This window comes from Emys orbicularis, chromosome 24 (genome assembly GCF_028017835.1).
Source record: "Emys orbicularis isolate rEmyOrb1 chromosome 24, rEmyOrb1.hap1, whole genome shotgun sequence".
Lineage (NCBI taxonomy): Eukaryota > Metazoa > Chordata > Testudines > Emydidae > Emys > Emys orbicularis.
The window spans coordinates 16,662,763-16,682,592 of record NC_088706.1 but is presented as its reverse complement, the minus strand read 5'-3'; the positions used below and the strand labels follow the sequence as shown (position 1 = coordinate 16,682,592).

At 42.5% G+C, this 19,830-nt stretch overlaps 1 protein-coding gene across 3 annotated transcripts; it reads right to left on the bottom strand.

Annotated features, from left to right (window-relative positions):
- Positions 1 to 168: 168 nt before the first annotated feature.
- Positions 169 to 19,580, bottom strand: CHERP (calcium homeostasis endoplasmic reticulum protein). 3 transcript variants are annotated; one of them, XM_065422401.1, is made up of 18 exons: positions 19,473 to 19,580; positions 19,036 to 19,209; positions 18,060 to 18,241; positions 17,187 to 17,324; positions 16,243 to 16,394; positions 15,520 to 15,631; positions 15,264 to 15,353; positions 14,357 to 14,591; positions 12,471 to 12,649; positions 11,524 to 11,920; positions 9,740 to 9,978; positions 8,790 to 8,923; positions 8,438 to 8,524; positions 7,971 to 8,120; positions 7,232 to 7,342; positions 6,588 to 6,682; positions 3,060 to 3,245; positions 169 to 1,287 (listed from the first exon to the last, which is right to left on the bottom strand). In XM_065422401.1, the coding sequence occupies exons 1-18, from the start codon at positions 19,495 to 19,497 to the stop codon at positions 1,250 to 1,252; spliced, it is 2,724 nt and encodes a 907-aa protein (XP_065278473.1). In that variant the 5' UTR covers positions 19,498 to 19,580; the 3' UTR covers positions 169 to 1,249. The 3 variants fall into 3 exon arrangements, with proteins under 3 accessions (XP_065278473.1, XP_065278475.1, XP_065278474.1); XM_065422403.1 differs by having other exon boundaries at positions 169 to 859; XM_065422402.1 differs by lacking the exon at positions 169 to 1,287 and having other exon boundaries at positions 3,052 to 3,245.
- Positions 19,581 to 19,830: the final 250 nt, after the last annotated feature.

Genomic DNA, 19,830 nt, shown 5'->3' with positions numbered 1-19,830 from the left:
TATTTTAAACTGTGTATGGATATAATTTTGTCCTCCTTAAGTTATAAAAAAAAATTTCAGAACACCTACTCCAAAAATAAAGATGAATTCCAGGCAAGATAAGGAGATGCTACTTTATCTAGGTAAGGGCAACCCACTTACTTTGAAAAACAAGCTAAAGGCAGTTTTATAAAAGTGTTTATTTGAAGGCAAAACAGTAAAATTCACAAGTTGGTAACATACATGTCTTTTGCTGATTCACAGACAGTTACGGTTTCACAGCTACAATAAATCTAGAACAAGTTGATTATTTACTATAGGGGACTCGATGGTTTTGAAGATGGTTTTTACTGTAAAAATGGCTCTGGAAGAGGCTGCCATCTGGCAGACCTCTGCAGTGGAGGTGCAGTGTAAGGATGTCTAACATCTGTAGCTGGTGGTCTCTGGAAACAGAATTTAGTTACAAAAAAGGGTATTTTGTAGGCAGGGTGGTTTCCAAGAATGTTTCATATTTAGAACTGTGGGGTGGGGAAAATGAAGTCTTCTCTACTGAATTAGTTTTAGCTTTTTACTCAAGGGTATATACAAAAATATAAAAAGCTTAAAGAATGCCTTTCATTATAAAGCATTGAACATCTTAGAGCACTTGAGTGGCTAAAACAGTTAACACTCTACATTCTGAATAGAGTTGTGACTGCAGCAGATGGTGCGTAGGGGGCTTTAAGTTGTGTAGTAGGTTCTAATAAGCTCATACAGTGCTCATAGGTCACCTGTATTGGAATTAGGTGCTTCATTCCCCATTTAGACATTAGGATACACTGCTCAGCATCAGTCTGACTTGCTCCCAAGGCAGCACCCCTCCACTTCAAATAGAATTAACCTTTGAGAGAAAAACATACATTATGGAACAAGAGACATAAAACCATAACAAGTAACATCTGTATTCCACAGGAATGAGTGGATCACAATCCTGGATCAGGGATAGCTTGGCAGGGGTTTAGTTCTAGTATAAAATGGGTAACTAATTTTTAAAAGTTTGCAAAATAAATGGGTATTTTTAAACTCGCTAGACATGTAACAGAAATGACTGGCCTTTTTAAAGCACTAAACAAATGTTGGAGTACATGTCATAGCCTTCCATTTTCCATCATAGATTTAAATGTAATTCATTTAATGACACTTCCTCCAGACATTAATCCTGATTTATACAAGATTAAGTTTAATCTTTTGTAGAAGATGCAAGACATCTTTCTTCAGATTTCAGGGAGTCTTATTCAGGTGGTGGAGGGTCTTGGGTTTCACGCTTCACTGAAACAATAGGGAAAAAAGTTCTTACACATTCTGCAGTTAGTCTCAGTTCTGTCTGAAGAGTAATGTAGTTTAGGATGAGGGCTCCATTCACAAAATGGGTTCTCTCTCCACTTTTTTTTTTTTTTTTTTTGGGCAGAGATTTTGTCACTCAGCCTTAGAGCTATGGCCAGAAGTGACTTTTCCTGCCCAAAGCTCCTCCCTCTTTTACTGTTTTCCCCATTGCTAATTGTGAATCTTTACTCAGCAAGGGTACTTGTCACTCAGAACCCCTACAAATCTTGTCCCTCCCTCATTCTCAAAATGAGGCTCTCCATCCCACAGAGTGCCACTCACATTGGCAAATAACTAAGTTTGATCTGTGTCATCTTTTCCTGAGCCTCTACTTTAGGCCTGTGCTGTGCCTACCCACTGCTGGTCCTGGTCCTTAGGAAAGGAGCAGAACTCAACAGCAAGGGTGAGCAGCTTACAGCTGGATAGACAAAACCAGGCAGGAATGCCAGACTGCCTCCCAGTACCCACAAATCCATCCTTTCCTCCTGCCCTACTAGCCATTAGCCATCTTCCCCAAGTAGTTTAGGGAGGAAATCTAGTTTCCTGAAGGTTAAAAAGCAAACTGCCTAGCAACCACACCACAGCCAAAACATGGCTTGCAAAGGAGGGAGCTAAGTGGGGTTGACTTGGAATGGAACAAGAGGTTAATTAAAAATGCACATGAATTTCCAAATTGCAAATAAAGCTCAACTCAGATTAAATTTAGCAAATGCATAGTTCTTTCCTGCTGCAATAGCCTTTGCAGTTTTAACCAAGTATTCTGGAAGAGATAGCAGCTGTATGTAGTTACTCCTGGGGGAATTCTGCGCAGTGCAGAATTTTGCAGAAATTAACATGCATGCAGAATTTCCTTTCCCCCACATAAATGGGCTCCAGTGTTGTTGGCTGCCACTAGGGGCCACTGGACCTGGAGAGCCTAACTTGCACATAGAAGACAGTGCCAGGGGGAGGAGCTAGAGGGCTCCTTGCAGCCGCAGTTCCCAGCATGCCCTGAGGGAAGGAAACAGCAGCGCGCAGGAAACTCCATGGAAGCCTGGGACCAAGCATCAGGCTGTTTCTCTCTGTGGATCCCACTGGGGGGGGGGGGGATGGGTGTGTGTGTGTGTGTGTGTGTTCTGGAGGGGGTGCAGGTATCTCCAGGGGACCCCACGGCTGGGCTCGGGGGGGGGGGGGGTGAGGCAGGTATCTGCCCCCCCGGCTGGCCTCTGGGAAGGGGAGGAAGGAGGCAGAGAAACAGGAACTGGGTTGTTATAGAGGTTTCTTTAACTCTCTACTCCTTTTTTGTGCATCTCTGTATTGTTATAGACATACTTGCTGACACATTTTGAAATAAATACCAAAATAATTGAAACTGGTGAGATTATATATAGTGTTATTTTGACAAATAAAATGTGCATAATTTTAAAATATTGTGTGCATAATTTTTAATTTTTTGGTGCAGAATGCCCCCAGGAGTAATTAGTGCAACAACAGCTCTTACCAAGGAAAAAAGTATTGGGGTTATTCAGAGAGCAGCATTTACTTACCCAGAAATTTAAAAATGAATAATAATAAAAATTATAAAACTAATTTATGTTCTTAATCTTTTGATTCCCTATGCAACCTCCGTTGGATTTTATAGTCTAGGGAAACCCTTGCCAAGTGGGCTAAAGTAGCTATTACATTAACTACGAAGGGTTCACAGGACCTTTTTAGATTGTCCATCAACATTCACTTACAGTCATCTCTGGCCTTCATGCGTGCAATAAACGAATAACTTTTATTTCTGCGGTAGTTTTCATATGGGTCATCTAGTGCAACTCCTACTCCTTTATACTGATCCCATTTATCTCGGATATCCCCTCCTTTAATTGGGTCTTGGATTCCTTGTTCCTTGGCTCCCAGTCCTCCAGATCCACTCCATCCTATAAAAAAAGACATGGGAGAGCATCTTGTTATTAAATTCAGTAGTGTGAATTGTACAAGAAACAAAAATGAAGAAATAGTGTACAAGAAGCTTGATACAGCCTGATACAATAGCTCTGAGAAGGGTGAACTGTCCCATTCATCTCAAGTATTAATTTCAGGACCTGCGGCTCTGCGGAGAATGGGAGGAACCAACACCACCTGACAGAGGACACTGTGTGTGCAAGGAGGAGGAGTGCAATGGGCTCCACCTTCCCACTCAACCAAGCAGATATATTTTGTCTACTGGAGTAAGTACCTAGTGTAGGGAGTACCCTTGCTGCCATGCCCATGGCATACCCCCTGCTTCTCTGAAAGGGAATGAGGGCCCCTTCAACTACCACTCACCATGTTAGCGGGACTGGGGGTGGAGGTGTATAACAAGGTGCCTATGGCCCTGTATTGCCTTAAGCTGGCACTGTTATGAAGGTCTGCATAAAAACAATTTAGAACCTGTATGAGTGACTGATGAACAACTGTCTGCTGCAGGACAGTTTGGGGTGGAGGAAAGTAGAAAATCAGGAGGAGAGGTCTATATTTCCAGCTAAAAAGTTGTCACACGTGAAGCAGACAAGAGCAAGATGGCAAGATTTGGCATGCTAATATGTTAGAAGGAAGATTAGTCCCAACAGTTAGGGTGTTAGCCTGGGATTCAGGAGTTCTAGGTTCAATCTTGTGCTCTGCCAGGCTTCCTCTGTGATCCTCAGCACGTCACTTACTCTCTCTGCCTCACTTCCCCATCTGTAAAATGGGGATTATTAATAGTACTTCTCTACCTTACAAGGGGTGAGTGAGGATAAATTTGTTAGTACGAGTGCCTCTATCAATTATGACAATAGGGGCCATATAAGTACTTAAAGAGATGCAATAAAACAGTGATGTTAATACTGCTTCTGACAAGGCTGTAAGATGCAACAGTTTACAACAGAAGCCCCAAAACAACCTGCACCAGTCTCAGCCTTTTGCAACCAAGGCCACAAATAACGTGGACAATGAAATGAGTGGCTGGTTTCATTTACTATTAGCAAAGGCAGGGGGAAATTATGACCTCTCAATCCCTTTTCTCAGGCACTCATGATTGCAGGGGGTGCCAGTTATTATCAGAGTTCCTTGGGTGCTATGGGCCTATCGTCACACAATTCACATACGCATTAACAGTTTTCATTTGAAATACATTAAAGGGCCGTTATAAAGAGGACAGTGATCAATTGTTCTCCATGGCCACTGAAGGTAGGACAAGAAGCAATTTACAGCAAGGGAGATTTAAGTTAGATATTAGGAAAAACTTTCGAACTGTAAGGATAGTTAAGTGCTGGAATAGGTTAACTAAGGGAAGTTGTGAAATCTCCACCATTGGAGGTTTTTAAGAATAGGTTAAACAAAACACCTGTCAGGGTTGGTCTAGATCAGTGTTTCCCAAACCCCTGGGGGTTCACGAAATGTTACAGGGGGTTCTCGGGGAAAAATTCCCTAACGGCGGACAGAGCTGTCCCTAGGGCCCCTGGGCAGCATGGGACACTGAGGAGACTTAACCTTCAAGACTCCTTATAAGAAATGGAAAGGGAGGTGGATATTTTTTGCTGTTTTTAAAATTAAATAGGCAGCTAGTATTATTTTTAAAATTATTATGAAGAACTAATTTAAGCTTTGTTGTAATGTGCGTTGTTTGCCTGGACTGCTCAAGACCTGAATGCTTGTGTAGGAGGAACTCTTGAGTTGGCTTCTTAAATACCTTCATGCTGTTTCACATCTGATACTCCTTGATGAAACATAGGAGCCTTGTCTTATAACAGGCTTATTCAAAGTGATACAAGCTACAAAAGTGAGATCTTGGAAGAGAGTGTTGCCATTTTCATAACGCAATAAAAATACTGTAATGATAAATAATAATGAATAATACATAGTGTAATAAACATGTCACAAAAACAAATTTTATATTTCCAAGATCACTGCTTTTATAATTTATACTCAGGTACAGGAGAAAATCCCTGGAAATATTCAAGAGGGGGTTCACGAGACTTGACATTTTAGTGAAAGGGGTTCACAGGTTGTTAAAGTTTGGGAACCACAGGTCTAGATATACTTGGTCCTACCTCAGCATGGTGGAGATGGACTAGATGACCTCTTGAGGCCCAACATGATTCTGTATGAAATGCATTTAGCCCTCGGTGCTTTATACAGATATATATGGCAGCCATCCCTCTCAAAAGAATGGTGTAAACACCAAAGTAGTTCAGTTACTGTATATCATGCTGCAGCATTGTGAGTGGCTAAAAAGTCTAATTCTTGAAGTCTTTCCACAAACAATGCAGGCCTAAGACATGGGGCCAGAAGATGAAGACAGTAGACTACTAGCACTTCAGATCTGCTGGTCTTTCCTCTTCGCTCTCTTTGCTTTCCTCTCTCTCAGCTACTTCTCTTCAGCCTCCAACTTCCTGATGCAGCACAGCCCTCCAAGTGTGGCCTGTTGCTAGCGGCTTCTTCCCAGCTTGCAGTGTTGATGTTGAAAGTTTTCAAGTCCTTCTTGCAAATGACCTTGAACCTGAGCCTAGGTCAGCATAGGGCCCTGGAGCATCCATTTTTCACATGTTGCAGGTGACTAAGCCAATCGAGAGGTCTGTGTTTGAGACTAGTGATTAGACTTGGCAATTTTGCTTTCTCAAGTACTTTAGTGTCAGGAACTTTGGATTCACACTTGATATTTAGAATATGGAAAAAGACAGTGGCTGTGGAAAGTGTTTAGCCTTCTCTGACGCCTGCTGTCAGTGGTCCAGGTCTTGCCACCACACAACAGTCTGCTCAGAACACACATCTAGTAGACCCGTGTCTTGGTGTTCAGTGTTAGTTTCCTGTCATCTCACATTTATCTGTTGTCTGAATGTGGTAGCTGCCTTTCTAATGTGACAATTAAGCTTGTCATCTAGAGAAGTTATCCAATACAGTTGATCCTAGACAGCAGAATGTGTGCACAACTTTAACAGGGGGATCAGAACAAGTTTGGCCCACGTATTTATGAATGCAACATGGCTTTATCTCTGAAGTCTACACTCTTTAGGAGCATGACTTAAATTATCTTTAGGCAGAAGAGTCCAAGCCAAGGATCACCATAAAAATTACATCATAGCCTCTCACCCATACAGTACGTGAAACCCTGGAGAGCAAGGACCTTCTGGAGTAAGGTGTAAAACACCCAGTGTCCTAAAGTCAGAAGGCTGATTTTTTCCCCCCTCTCTGCTTTGTGAAAGGTTCTATCTGGGGGAGGAACCAGGATGATTGTTTCAATCAAAGACAATAAATCTTACCCATTTTCACTAACATTTGATGCCCTTTATTTTCTTCTCCAAGTCTTGAATCAGGTATAGGAGGCCCAGAGTTAGAGCCCAAACCAGCAGCAGAGCTAAGAGAAAATACAAGTTATAATTTAGCATTAGAATTTTAACATATTCAATATGTTTTAACACAGTGAAATAAGTTATTTTTTATGCATATGTATTGTTTAAACTTCTATAACCAACATAACTAGCCAGACAAACCTTTGGAAAGGCAAGACACAAGGAGTCCTGTTGCAGCACATTCTATGTATCTCTGCCACCCCAACAGCGGATATCAAGGATATCAGATATCAAGGTTTTCCCAAGAGTAAAGTGCAAACATGGCCAGAGAACTCCTTTTCCTTTCCATGTTATGTACCTAAGGGTTTTTTATGCAATGTTTTAAAACACAAGATTTAGTCATCACCAGGAACTACGAAGTAATTTTATCCTCTCTCCATGTATATATGACATGACTGTGCAGTTTGTTCAAGTTATGGTTTGATCAGCTTAGAATCCTGCCCTTTTCTACCCAATTAAGTGTTTAATATACAGAAACTATCAGAAACGTCCTAGGCCAACCTCAGCAAGCTCAGAGAGTACATCACCAAACTCAATCGAATGGAAAGTCTTACGGAGGAGTGGGACTGCGAGATCGGGACCGGTGCCGCCTTCCCGGGGAATAAGATTTAGATCTTGATCTTGACCGTGACCGACTACGGGAAGAGTGGGACCTGCTTCTGCTTCTGGAAAGTAAGAGTGTGTGAAGTCAGTTACCTTTCTCTATTGCACAGGATTATAGCAATATATAGCTTTTCATTGGTTCCCTAGCTTGTGTAATTCACCTCTGACATTAATAAAATAGTATTTTTAAAAAGGTATCTAAGGTCTGGAGAATTTATGGACAGAAATGCTGATATACCATTTCATGTACACAGCTTCCAGTGTGGTGCATTCTGTATATTCATCTCCCTGAACAAAACCTTGTGACCTTTGGTGCCTTAAACTAATTAAGGTTTCATGAAGAAAGCAAAAAACCTAGAGCTAAGTTTCAGAATCTTCCATTTTCTGGAAGAAAAAACCATGCATTCTCAACCTACGAGAGATTTGTTGAATATGCAAAGGGAGCATGGTCTAAAGTAACAGGGTCAGGAGTCAGGAACTTCTGAGTTCAACACACACCTCTGCCACTAACTCATTGCATTGCCTTGGACAACTCATTTCACCTCTCTCTCATTTTCCTCATCAGTAATATTGGGAATATTTACTGCCCTACCACCAAAGGGCTGTTGTGAAGGATCATATTGGCACACCTCCAGCATTTTAGGCGATTTAGCTAGCCATAATCCCTAATGAGCTCTTGCTTCACCCTACCTGGACTGCGATCGTGAATAGGATCGTGATCGGGAGCAGGATCGTGATCGGGATCTTGAATAGGAGCCAGATGACTTTGAAGATCTTGAATTGGATCGTGACGAGGAGCGACCTCTGCTTTTTGACCTACTGCGAGATCGAGATGGCCCACTGCATAGGGATAACAAAATACCAAGAAACCTGAGTAAGATTCATGTGAGCCGCATGAAAAGCAAACATGTATTTTCTTTTAAACTACAATTTAAACATGCTGAAATTTTGCTGACAAACAAGTGAAGCCAAAGCCTGCCAGGGTGGCAAGTATGCCGTCTTCTATATGTTAAATAAATCAAGCTCCAGAAAGTTAAGACATAATTATTGCCCCAGCACATTGTCAACAAGATTTTCACTATATGTCTATTTAAGGCAGCAGTAGCACAGTCTAAATGAATGGCAAATGTCAGAAGGCACTGCAAGGGAACTCTTACCTATTTCTCTTCTCCTGACCTTTCCTCCGTCTAGCTCTCATTTTAGCTCTGAAGAACTCGTACAGCCCATTCTGCTCCCAGCCTTCACTGCAAGATATCAACCACACACAGAGTCTATATATGGGAAGAGCTCACTTTTGTCAAATAGATGAGTTCAGGATTTTTAGAAAATAGGAGGCTTGGGGAAAGCGGTCTCATGTGCTCTCAGTATGAGACCAGACATCACACTGGAGTGGATGAAGTTCAAAATGTAACTTCGAGTACTTATTTCAGCATTAGCAGAACCAAGTTAAAGGCCCTGAGAGCTTCTCAGGGCAGGGCATTTTCCTTACCATATTGCTAGCATTCTTACCTGTTTCTAGGCCTGTCATGAGATGGTGGACTATAAAATGCTTCAACTGCAGCCAACAATCTCTCACTCGGGGGCATTGGAGGTGGAAGACGTATATCTTTAGGATCCAAAGGCTTATATTCATGATCTTCAAGCTGCCAAAAACAAAACAGATGGCTTTCAAGTCATGGGGTGACTACCTAAAGAGATAAATATGCCTAGAAAGTCTAACTGCTTAGAGACCTTGCACTTCATTACTGAGTTTAAAATGGTCTAAAAATAAGGCTTTGGCAGGTACCACAAACAAGCACTGGGTCATCTAGTATAAAACAAAACTCTAGTGACATTTGCAGCATTAAACTTGGCAGAAAGTTAACTGGGATTCCTAGGTGTATAAGATGTAGTTGTAGTCTATACAGCCCCATGATATCCAAGCTTCTAGCACAAGACTTGGGAAACAGTGATGAGCACTGGGAATAACAGAATTTAGACACAGAATAGACCTATTAATTCATCTAGAATACTACATAAATTATACCAATTTAACCCATCCCACAGCAGCCAATATATTCCCTACAGTCTATTTTCTGGTGTTTTGTTCACTTGTATTAGATCAGAATTACAAAAGTCTTCACAGAAAAGAGTTTAAGACCAGCTAACAAACATGGCTGGCCAGCAACTGGGACTCTCTCCACACTACTATAAATCACTATGTGCTACTGATTTTAAAATTATGGGTAAAATTTAAAATCGATGGGACTTAACATTTTGAGAAGTGTCTTCTGTCTTCATAGTCTAGCTAGCTGCTTTTCTAAAATGTCCCCTGTGCCAATCCTGATTGATGGGTACGACGTGGAAAGCACACTACTTTGAAGTAATAAATAACTCATTAATTTTAAACTATCCCTAAAATTGATCATGGGAGTTTGATCTTTTAATCCTTCTGCTCAGCTTCCATTTCAGCAACTTACTTTCACAAGTGGAGCCATAAGTCCAGCAGGAAGATCAAAGTAGGGGACATTTGGCACCAGGCTGGGATCATCATGGTTTACGTGAGGGGGGCCTTGTCTCCGCATGTGAGGAGGCTGCCCATTAAATCCATGTGGAGGAGGCCCAAAATCAGGGTGCTGTGGCCCACCCCAAGGAGGATGCTCACCAATTCCAGGATGAGGCAATCTATGCCCAGGATGATGATGAGGTGGTCCAATTTCTGCAGAGAAGGACAAGAAAGCCTTATTTGGTTTTAGAGAGGGGGAAGACAGGAAGGAGGACAACTAATTGAGACGCCCCCAACCACATACATTTATTCTAAGAGAAAAAAAAATCCTACTACAAGGAAAGCTCATTAACCACTACAGGGAAGAGAAGGCACTGGGTACAGGTCTGTGCTCATGAAGCACCTACAGTCTCTCTCCCTCCCTAGCATAACATCCACCCACATCTTCAATAGCAAATTTCAAAAACTAAGCCCCTGTTGCTTTGTGGTACCTTGAGTTTGGAAAGTGCTACAATTAAAGTTTCTATTCTCAAAACCAATTTACCTTGCATTCAACAAAGGAGGCACCCACGTGATATACTTCTAAAGACTCAAAATACAATTGCAGTCCATCTCCAAAGCAGTAGACTTGCAAGTTCTATCAACATGCATAGACAAACAGATGGGAGTGGTTTCACAGGAGGACATGACATGCAAGTGCTTTGTTAGAAGGGCATTCCGAAAGGTAGGAGAGAAAATGTTCCTGTTAAAATAAGGCAATGAATGATCTCAGCATGACCCCTAGTGGGCAAAAATACTGGCTGTGTGTACCAGGATTGATACAGCACACAACTGGGCCATTGTGAAATACGCTGACAGTGCTGCATGGGAGATCCAGCCTGGAACAGAAGAGGATGCTGCAGGGCAAAAATGAGCAGACAGACAGACGCAGGAGGGAGAAGCCTGCACTATGACTAACCCAACTCTAGCCAGTGCTGGTAGTCTCTCACTTTCATTAGAAGCAGAATACTATTAAACATGAAGTAAAAAAATGTGTGTCTACCATATCCAGGCTCTCTCCCCTGTTTACATTTAATAAGAAAAGTCTCTCCAGTTCCCTGCTAAAATCCAGAAGATGGAGCAACTTGTCTGGGTTTAGCTCTCTATTCTCTCCTATTGCTTGGGCTACTCTCCCTACTCACACATGATGTTGGCTCCATCCAATACATTTCAAAGAAATTTTAGCATTGTGGTGAATTCTCAATCACTGGAAGTTTTTAAATCAACAATGAATGTTTTTCTAAAAGATATGCTCTCGTTCAATCACAGCAATTTGACTTGAAGCAAGAGTTAATTCAAGGCAATCCTGAGTTATGTAGGTGGTCAGACTAGATGATCACAGTGGACCCTTGCAAGTCTATCCTGCTGTCAACTGAATTGTCGTTAGACTGATCTTACACTTGGTAAGGCAACTCACATCTTTTCATGTATTTATACCTGCTCCTGTATTTTCCACTCCATGCATCTGATGAAGTGGGTTCTAGCCCACGAAAGCTTATGCCCAAATAAATTTGTTAGTCTCTAAGGTGCCACAAGGACTCCTTGTTGTTCCTTCTGGCTTTGGAAATCTACAACTCTAAAACTAAGGTGTATAGCAGCAGGTGGTGAGGGGTGCGAGCTTTCCAGGAAGGGCTACCCCATTCCTTTGATGTTGAGCTCTCATCACAAGGATGTAATTAATTTTAAAACAGCAATCAGCATCCTCAGTACCCACTTTACCTTGAGGAAAGTCCCCTTGGGGGTAGTCAAAACGATGAGGATAAGGCGGCCTTTCAAAGGGATGGCGAGGTGGGAAGTCATCCTGCATGAAGCGAGGTGGGAAGCGGTTGAAATTATGTGGATGTGGGGGCTGATTGAACTGGGAATGTTGCTGATGTGGAGGGAACGGGCCTCTGAAGTGAGGTGGCCGCTGCATTCGAAATGGAGGTTCCCTTTGGCCCCCTCCCCATGGAGGCTGCTCGTGCTGGTTGTTCCATGGTGCTTCAAATTGGTTGTTCCAAGAAGGATCTGGCTGGTTATTCCAAGGAGTCTCCCGCTGGTTATTCCATCCTGAGTCTCTCTGTTCATTCCACATTCCTTCATGGTTGTTATTCCATGGAGGACAGTGTGGAGGTCCCTGGTGGTGAGGGTAAGGAGGTTGGTCATAAGGCTATAAAAATGAAGAATGTAATAAAAACAGTCTATTTCTAAATTATTACCTAGAGTGCTACATGTGCACAGAGGAGGGGGAACAAACATCTGTGTACAGAGTCTGCTTTGCAAGCAAAAGTTAGGACAAACTGAAAAGGAGAATTTTGGAGGAAAAGCTAAACTGTTCTTCTCAATCCTGTCATTAACTGTAAGAAAAGATTTGTCATTGATCAGCATATCTACACCAGGATTTCTGTCCTTAACACAACAAAAGAGTAATGGCCCAAACAGCTTTGTGCCCCAGAGGGAGCCCCAGCGTGCTCATAAAGGAAAAGCAGTAGAAGGACAACTGTGAAATATGATTAATGATTTGCTATTTCGCTTTCTTTTGACTAAGAAAACTCCAGATATTTTAAAATCTGGACTTTAACATTTCCAGCTTTTCACCAAGCTCCTACTTGTGTGATGATTTTTACAATCTGACAATTATTGGACTCCCCAGTGCTTTACCATAGCTACATTTACATGTTTGATACCTGTTGTTGACCCCAAGGTGCAACAGGATGAGGCTGGTCAAACCAGGGTGGTTTATTTGGAGGAATCTGATCATGAGGCCCAGGGCCACGCGGTCCAGCAGCTGCAGGATCTTGCACCCCAGCCCCTGTTGCATCATACTCTGCAGAACCAGCCAGAGGAAGTTGAGATTTGCCATCATCTGAAATAAATTGGAGACTCTTGGAAGAACCGCCCTTTGTTGCACGTGACTACTTCCAAACATTGGTTTGCTCTACAAACCTAGTCCATTTCAATTCCACTGGGTTCAATGAGAATTCTGTGGGAGTCTCCTGACCTCAACTTAAACCACATCATTCAGTTTCCTATTTAAATTTATACCAGTTTCTGAAGAGACAATTAATACTTCATATAGTACTGGAAGTTCCTCTGTTATAAAACAATTTGATTATTATTTTTTCCTCCTTCAGTCCCCCTAAATCCTCCCCTTGCTCAAAACAGCCACCATGTTCTAGACCAAGAGCCTGCTCAATCCCTACTAATTAGGATCCTAAATAAGGGAGCAGGAAGCAAAAAACTCCAGAATCACCTAGTCCCCAATTCCCTACAGCAAGAAGAATTTAATAAAAATTTTCCAATGACCGGTCTGATCTCAACTTGACCTACTTGCCAGTGTTCTGGAATTACCCTAACAGAAAAATTTGTCCCCTGGGCCCAGGACCTCCAATTATTGGTTTCTTAATTTCAATACAGTTGAAAGCACTTACCACATGTGTAACAACTTCAGTATCTCAAAACAGTTTTAAAGTGACACCAACTTCAAATCTAATCCTTTTTAATAAAGGAATTTCAGGCCCTATGTCCACCCCCGAGACCCTTACCAATTTTTTTTCCGTCTTTCTCTGTTGTTGTTGTTTTTTAAACAAACAGTTCTCTCTATACACATAGTGCTGTCAAATGCACAGGGGAAACAAGCTTTAAAAACAGTTTTCTCCAGTATCTTTCAGTTATAGTGATCTTAGGTTTTGCTCAAAACTGGTCAAAATATTCAAATAAATGCAATTCAAGTTAACTGTATCCTTTTAAAAAGGTCTTATTTAATATGTTAGCATTGCTTTACTTTGGCAAAATTCTGAGGTTAAAAATGTAAAACCTGTGTTCCTAAAGTTAGGTCTTTAAGTAGGCGCTTCAGCATCCTAATGTACGTGTCCTTATTTTCAAAGGTGCTGAACGCCTGCAACTTCAATGCATTTAATGGTATTTGGGAATGCCCAGCTCCTCTAAGAAGAATCAGGCTGCACATTTGACAAAAGACAAACAAGAATCACATACTACCAAGTACAGCCCCATGAACATTTTTACAGCCACACTGTAAACTCCTGAATAGAAATGGTTTTAGTTATAGAATGACATAATACCACAAGACTAAAGAAGATGGAGAAAATCGCTTCAGGTCAATAATAAGGTATTCAGCCTAATTAAAAAAAAAAAGTTATTCAAATTTTATATTGCAGTAGTGCCTAAAAGCCACAACCAGAATGAGCCCTGTGATGTTAAGCACCGTAAAAACAAAAACAGACAGTATTTGCCCAAACAACTTATAAGTGATGGGCAAGTCAGTCCAAATACACCTCTACCCCGATATAACGCGACCCGATATAACACGAATTCGGATATAACGTGGTAAAGCAGCGCTCTGGGGGGTGGGGCTGCGCACTCTGGTGGATCAAAGCAAGTTCGATATAACACGGTTTCACTTATAACGCGGTAAGATTTTTTTTTGGCTCCTGAGGACAGCGTTATATCGGGGTAGAGGTGTAGCAGCCTATTATCAAGACAAGTGGTAAACTCTCAGGAGAGCTGCCAGTCATTAGCCTGTAACACACAAGTCCTGAGAATGCAACCATACCTGCTTGACTGACTGGAGCAGCAGGCGGTGCTGCAGCAGGTGTCGGAGCTGGAGCCGGGGGTGTCGATTTTACCTCACTCTCCAGTGGTGGTATTTGTATTTGTTGCTGCTGCTGTGGCTGCTGTGTTAAACTATTGACAAACTCTTCATGTTGTGTTTTCAAGTTTTGTATCTGCTGCTGGAAGGCCACTTGCACAGGCTGCACTACTGATGCATATTCTGTGATCAAAGTTGCCTGACGGGACGAGACACAAATTAAGATCAGCATTTTCAAGAAGTTACTGTGCAGCCATAATAGACACCATCCCTGCTCATACAAGCTTCCCCAGATAATGTATCCACCTCTTCCTAGAGGGATTCAGAGATTGAAGCTACTCAGAGGACAAACCCTCATTACGATTTACTAGATGCTATATGGAAAATCCCTCCTGTATTTCCCTTTACCTTATTTAAAAGCTGGCAATTAGCAGCATTCATTTTGGGTGACTTAAAGGGTTAACCACAGATGCATACGGTACTATAAAAAACTTTAACAATAGCCAGAGAAAGAAGAAAATGAGAAGAGGAAGAAGTAAGCAAAGAGCCAGGGTGGGCGTAAAGACAAACAGACACACCAAGAGAGCAGAATCAGGGCCAGAGATGAGGAAGCTGATGGGGTGAAGGGATGAAGAAACTAGGCCTAATCAGAACAGTATAATTATATGCTATATTTTAAATGGCCCCCAGTATTTAACTTTAGAACAATGTATTACATTATTTTTGTACTCTGGCAGAATATAAGTTTATAACAAAGAGACAGCTACTATTTACATCTCATAAAAGAGGAGTTACTGCATTCAGCACTTAAAATATGTCCGCAATCTATTATGCAATTATAAAGAGGGGCCAACTTTCTCTCATGGCTAACCTGGTACTGGCCAAGTCCAAGAGCCGGGCTCTGTAACTGCTGAATAATTGATTCATCAAAGTAGCCATTTTTCTCCCACAGCTGAAGGAGCTGTATGAACACAGGGGGAAAAAAAAAATACTGTTAATCGCATGACAGCAGTGACAGAATAAAATTAGGGTACAGTAAGCTACATCTTTATAAACTAGTCACAAGGGCTTCTCCAGCATTGAAAATAGAAACATAAGGCTCAAGCTAACCTAAAACAGGTACTCACTCTGGCAATTTTCTGTTGCTTATCCTCTTCCACAGCTAAAAAGCTAGTACAATATATAGGGACAACCACCTTCTGTAAAGCGGCCAGAAGATCTCGTGCTTGCTTCCGCTGGCTATGAAAGGGAAGGGGGGGAAAAAGTATCAGCCTTTTACTATATTGTTACATGAGCTGCAATACCCACCCACGTGTCTCATCCAAATACAGACATATATGGTTAGTAACTCATTTGTATATAATGAATAGGATACTTTATATTTTTTAATCACACAGTGTCAGCTGGAAACAATGTACAACAATGACAAAGTTAATTCAGTTCTTACTCTATCACCACTTTGCTTGCACCAATTATACACATCATACTACAGTCACTAAACATGATGAGAATATGTAGATTAAAAATATAAAAAACCTGTGCCAAATCAAAGTACAAATTTTCTAGCAGGGAGACCCCTGACTATCAATTAAACCAGGGGTTCTCAAACTGGGGGTTGGGACCCCTCAGGGGGTCACAAGGCTATTACATGCTGATAGCCTCTACCCCAAACCCCACTTTGCCTCCAGCATTTATAATGGTGTTAAATATATTAAAACGTGTTTTTAATTTATAAGGCGGGTCACACTCAGAGGCTTGCTATGTGAAAGGGGTCACCAGTAAAAAAGTTTGAGTACCACTGAATTAAACTCATGAGAATAACAAGTTGAAGAACGCATTTTAATCCTTACCAGTGATGCAATACATCATTGATTAGATAGATTAAGTGTAACCGAAGCTCGAAGTGTGCCCCTTCTGCCGTTATGCGATTTCGCAGATGTCCAGCCATCAGCTCACAGTGTTGAGGAGACTTTGCATTACTAAACATCCAGTTTTTGCCAGCCTTTGAAAACCAATTTAAAATATTTTAAATTAATCTGACTTGTTCACATTGCATGGATTTCATAAAGCAACAGATCACTAGTCTGCAAGTAACTACAAGGAAGGGAATTCCCATGTAACAGCTGTTATTGAGTATACTGTACAACTAAGCAAAGAAGCAGCTAACTAAAACTGTATACAATACAGTTAGAGGTCACAAACCATGTTCAGACTAGCAATGACATTTAACAGCTGTTTTGGGTTAAGAAGATGTTGGTCACTGAATTTTGTCCAGCAGACTTAATTCCTCTCACCCATCTTTTTGGGCTTTATCCATCCCATTTTGCTTTTGCTCACTGACTAAGACCAAATGATTTGTTGCTTTTGGCTTCTCTCTTCCCTCTGTGGAGATCTTTATCAGACTTCCAAACCATCAGAGTTATAAATGAGCTGCCCCAATGGTACTGTGAATTGGGAACTGATCTAGTCTCCCTGTGTAGGGTGGTTCAGCCCCCATCTCTTGCACCAACACCCCAAGCAGAGTCCCACTCGCTCCTGACTGTGAACTGCCTTCATGTACTGAACAGCAGTCAACAAACTCTGATGAGTTGTTCATAAGCAGACAGGAAACATATGGAATCACTCGCAATTAACAGAGAGGATGACATTCACAGCTGGAACAGCACCTGTCTGATCTATTTACATGCAATCACACCCTCCTAAAACTGCATGTCACTGCACATGTTACACACACAAGTATATCACCTGCAAAGGCAGGAACAGAACATATGGGTGAGCTGAGACATTTACTTACTGAGATTGCATCTTTTGTACATGTGTCAATTATCGGCTGCAGCAAGTTATCAAATTCATTCATGTCTAGCTGGGTTTCCTCCAAGACTTTCTGCATTTGTTGTTCAACTGCAAGGGCTACCGCTGATGTAACTTGTTCCTAAAAAAGACTGTTTTAGTATAGGCTAAATCCTTTTGATACAAAACTCTGCAAATAAGTCTGAGGTGCTTCTAGTCATAGGAAGCCCTCTACAGAGACCAAGATTCTCTACTCCTACTGACACAGGCACAGCTATGTTTCAGCTGGCTGTCACTAACCCCTTGTCTACCTGCTTCCCTATGACAAATCCTGTATCTGTCAGTATCTAGCAGAAACCAAGCAAGGACCTCAAAGAACTAAAACTCAGCACATAATCCAGGTCCACACCCAGAGAACTCTACAATGTGATGCAACACATATTTAATACTGACCTGTGGCCCATGAAAACCACTGTTTCCGGCATGCAATGTTTCACCCTGATCTAAGAAACCACCGTTCAGATAAAAAATGGATCGCTGCATGCTTAAAGCCTCTGCAAGTCACAGCTGCAACCTGTTCAATTTTATGCAAGATGAGTGTAGCCTTCACTCTCCTAGTAAGTTATAAATGTGGTCCTTGGTTGAACAAAGGTTATGTGTGTCTGCTCTAAACATGTTATCATTTCTGTTCTGCAGGAGATACTATATGCAAAGTGATGCCGGGTCATGTCTCCTCCCATGCGCTACCCTAAATTACCCACTATCTAGAAGCAAGATGCTCAAGATTCCCTTCAATCCCAATCTTTTTGGGCACACAATGGACTGCTGCCACTGGCAGTCCAATGTATGTAAAGCTAATACTTGATCTTGAGCCTACCTGTCGCATAGCAAGGAGATGCTGCTCCTGCTGCTGGAGATTCCATTGGCTCTGTTGGATAAGTTCCTCTACAGAGGGAGCACCTTGAGGAGCTGGGATAGCTGCAGCTGGCGGAAGAGAGGGCTGTGACAATGGCTGGATCTGTGCAGTGGCCTCTATGTCTTGAGTCTGTTTGCACAGCACTACCAGAAAAATATATTCACGGTAAGAGTCATAAGAAGTGGTCCGTTTGTTTACGCCAATATCCTAAACAATCTATGCACCCTGTTAACTCCAGAAACCAAACTCACCCTCTTTCTTACATAATTTTATAATATAAAACCATCAATTAAACTGACACACACTCCTGGGTACTTAGCCAAAATCTGAAGCTCCATTATGTTCTAGTTCAACATGATTTTTAACATGTATTTAACAATGGGACTACGGACATCCCAAGTTGGATCTGTTGCAAATGCCTAGTTCTCATTCACATTCTAAGAATACCATTAAAATATGCCAGATCAGCTTTTCCATAATGACTGGCTTAATTTTTCTACAATTACAATATAAAAAGTACGAGTGACTGCATGCACAAGACTAAATCAACTGCTTGAGCACCAACCACAAAAAAAGATTAGAAAAAAAAAATTCTAGCCAAGCTTTGTCTGGGTCAGGACAAAACACTAGACAAGAGAGTCTGGGCTGAGCTACATAAAATATAAAATTCACAATTTTTTTCACCAAAATCAAAAGCTTACTTTCAAAGCAGCTTAAGATACACTATTCTTCACTGGAAGTGTGGAGGGCAGGAGTCAAGACTCCTAGATTCTATTCCCAGCTATACAAGGGGAGTGGTTGAATCAGGAGGCTGGGAATCAGGGCTGCTGGGGTCTAGTCCCAGCTATGAAGTCTTTAACAATCCCTTCTCTGAAAGCGGATGGTTAAAATACATTTGTTCTTGTCCGCCAAGGGCTTTGGCGGCAACAACACTCACATTGCTGCTGCTCCAGCGCCAGTTTGTACTTGTAGTAGCCATAAAACTCGCCCCCAAAAAGGAACGAGAACTTGGGATTCTCCTTCTGCTTCTCCATCGTCATCTTCTCGAACTCGGGCCCATTCCGCGCCACAAACTGCGCCAACTTGTCAATGACATTCCGCAGCTCCTGGTCTGGGGGGGGAGGGGGAAAACGTCACAGCCCTACTCAGGCCCCCATCCCTCCCTAGGCCATGCACCCCCCACCCCAATTCCCCGGGCCTCCGCGAGGCCGCACACCCTCCCCAGTTCCCCGTGCTAAGGGCGTTACAGCCCCGATCTCCCCTACTCCTACCATCCCCTTGACCAGGCCCAAACCCCGCCACAGCCCCCCGGCGAAGGAACCCCCAGTGCCTCTGGGGCCGTGGCGACAAGTCTAGCCCCCTGGCCAGTCTCACCATCGGGCGGCAGCGGCATCTCCATAGTTGCGGGAGAACGAGGTTCCTCGCCTTCTCCAGACCGAATACTAGGGTAGGCCAGGCCTGCCCTAGGCCCAGTCGGCCGGAAGTGCCGCAAGAAGAGCCTTTACGGCACTGACGCAGCCGCGCTTTACGGGTCCGTCACCATAGAAACAAGCGGGAGGGAGGAGGGGTTACTCGCAGCGGCTTCGCCTGCCCACTTTGGAGTCCTCTTCGCGCCACTCGTCGCCTCACGTTCCAGCGAGCGAGTCCGTTGCTCCGCGAGAGCCCGCGGCTGAGGTGAGGGGGCGGGCAGCGCTGGGTCAGGGGCCGCATCTCTTCCTCTCCCCGCAGCATG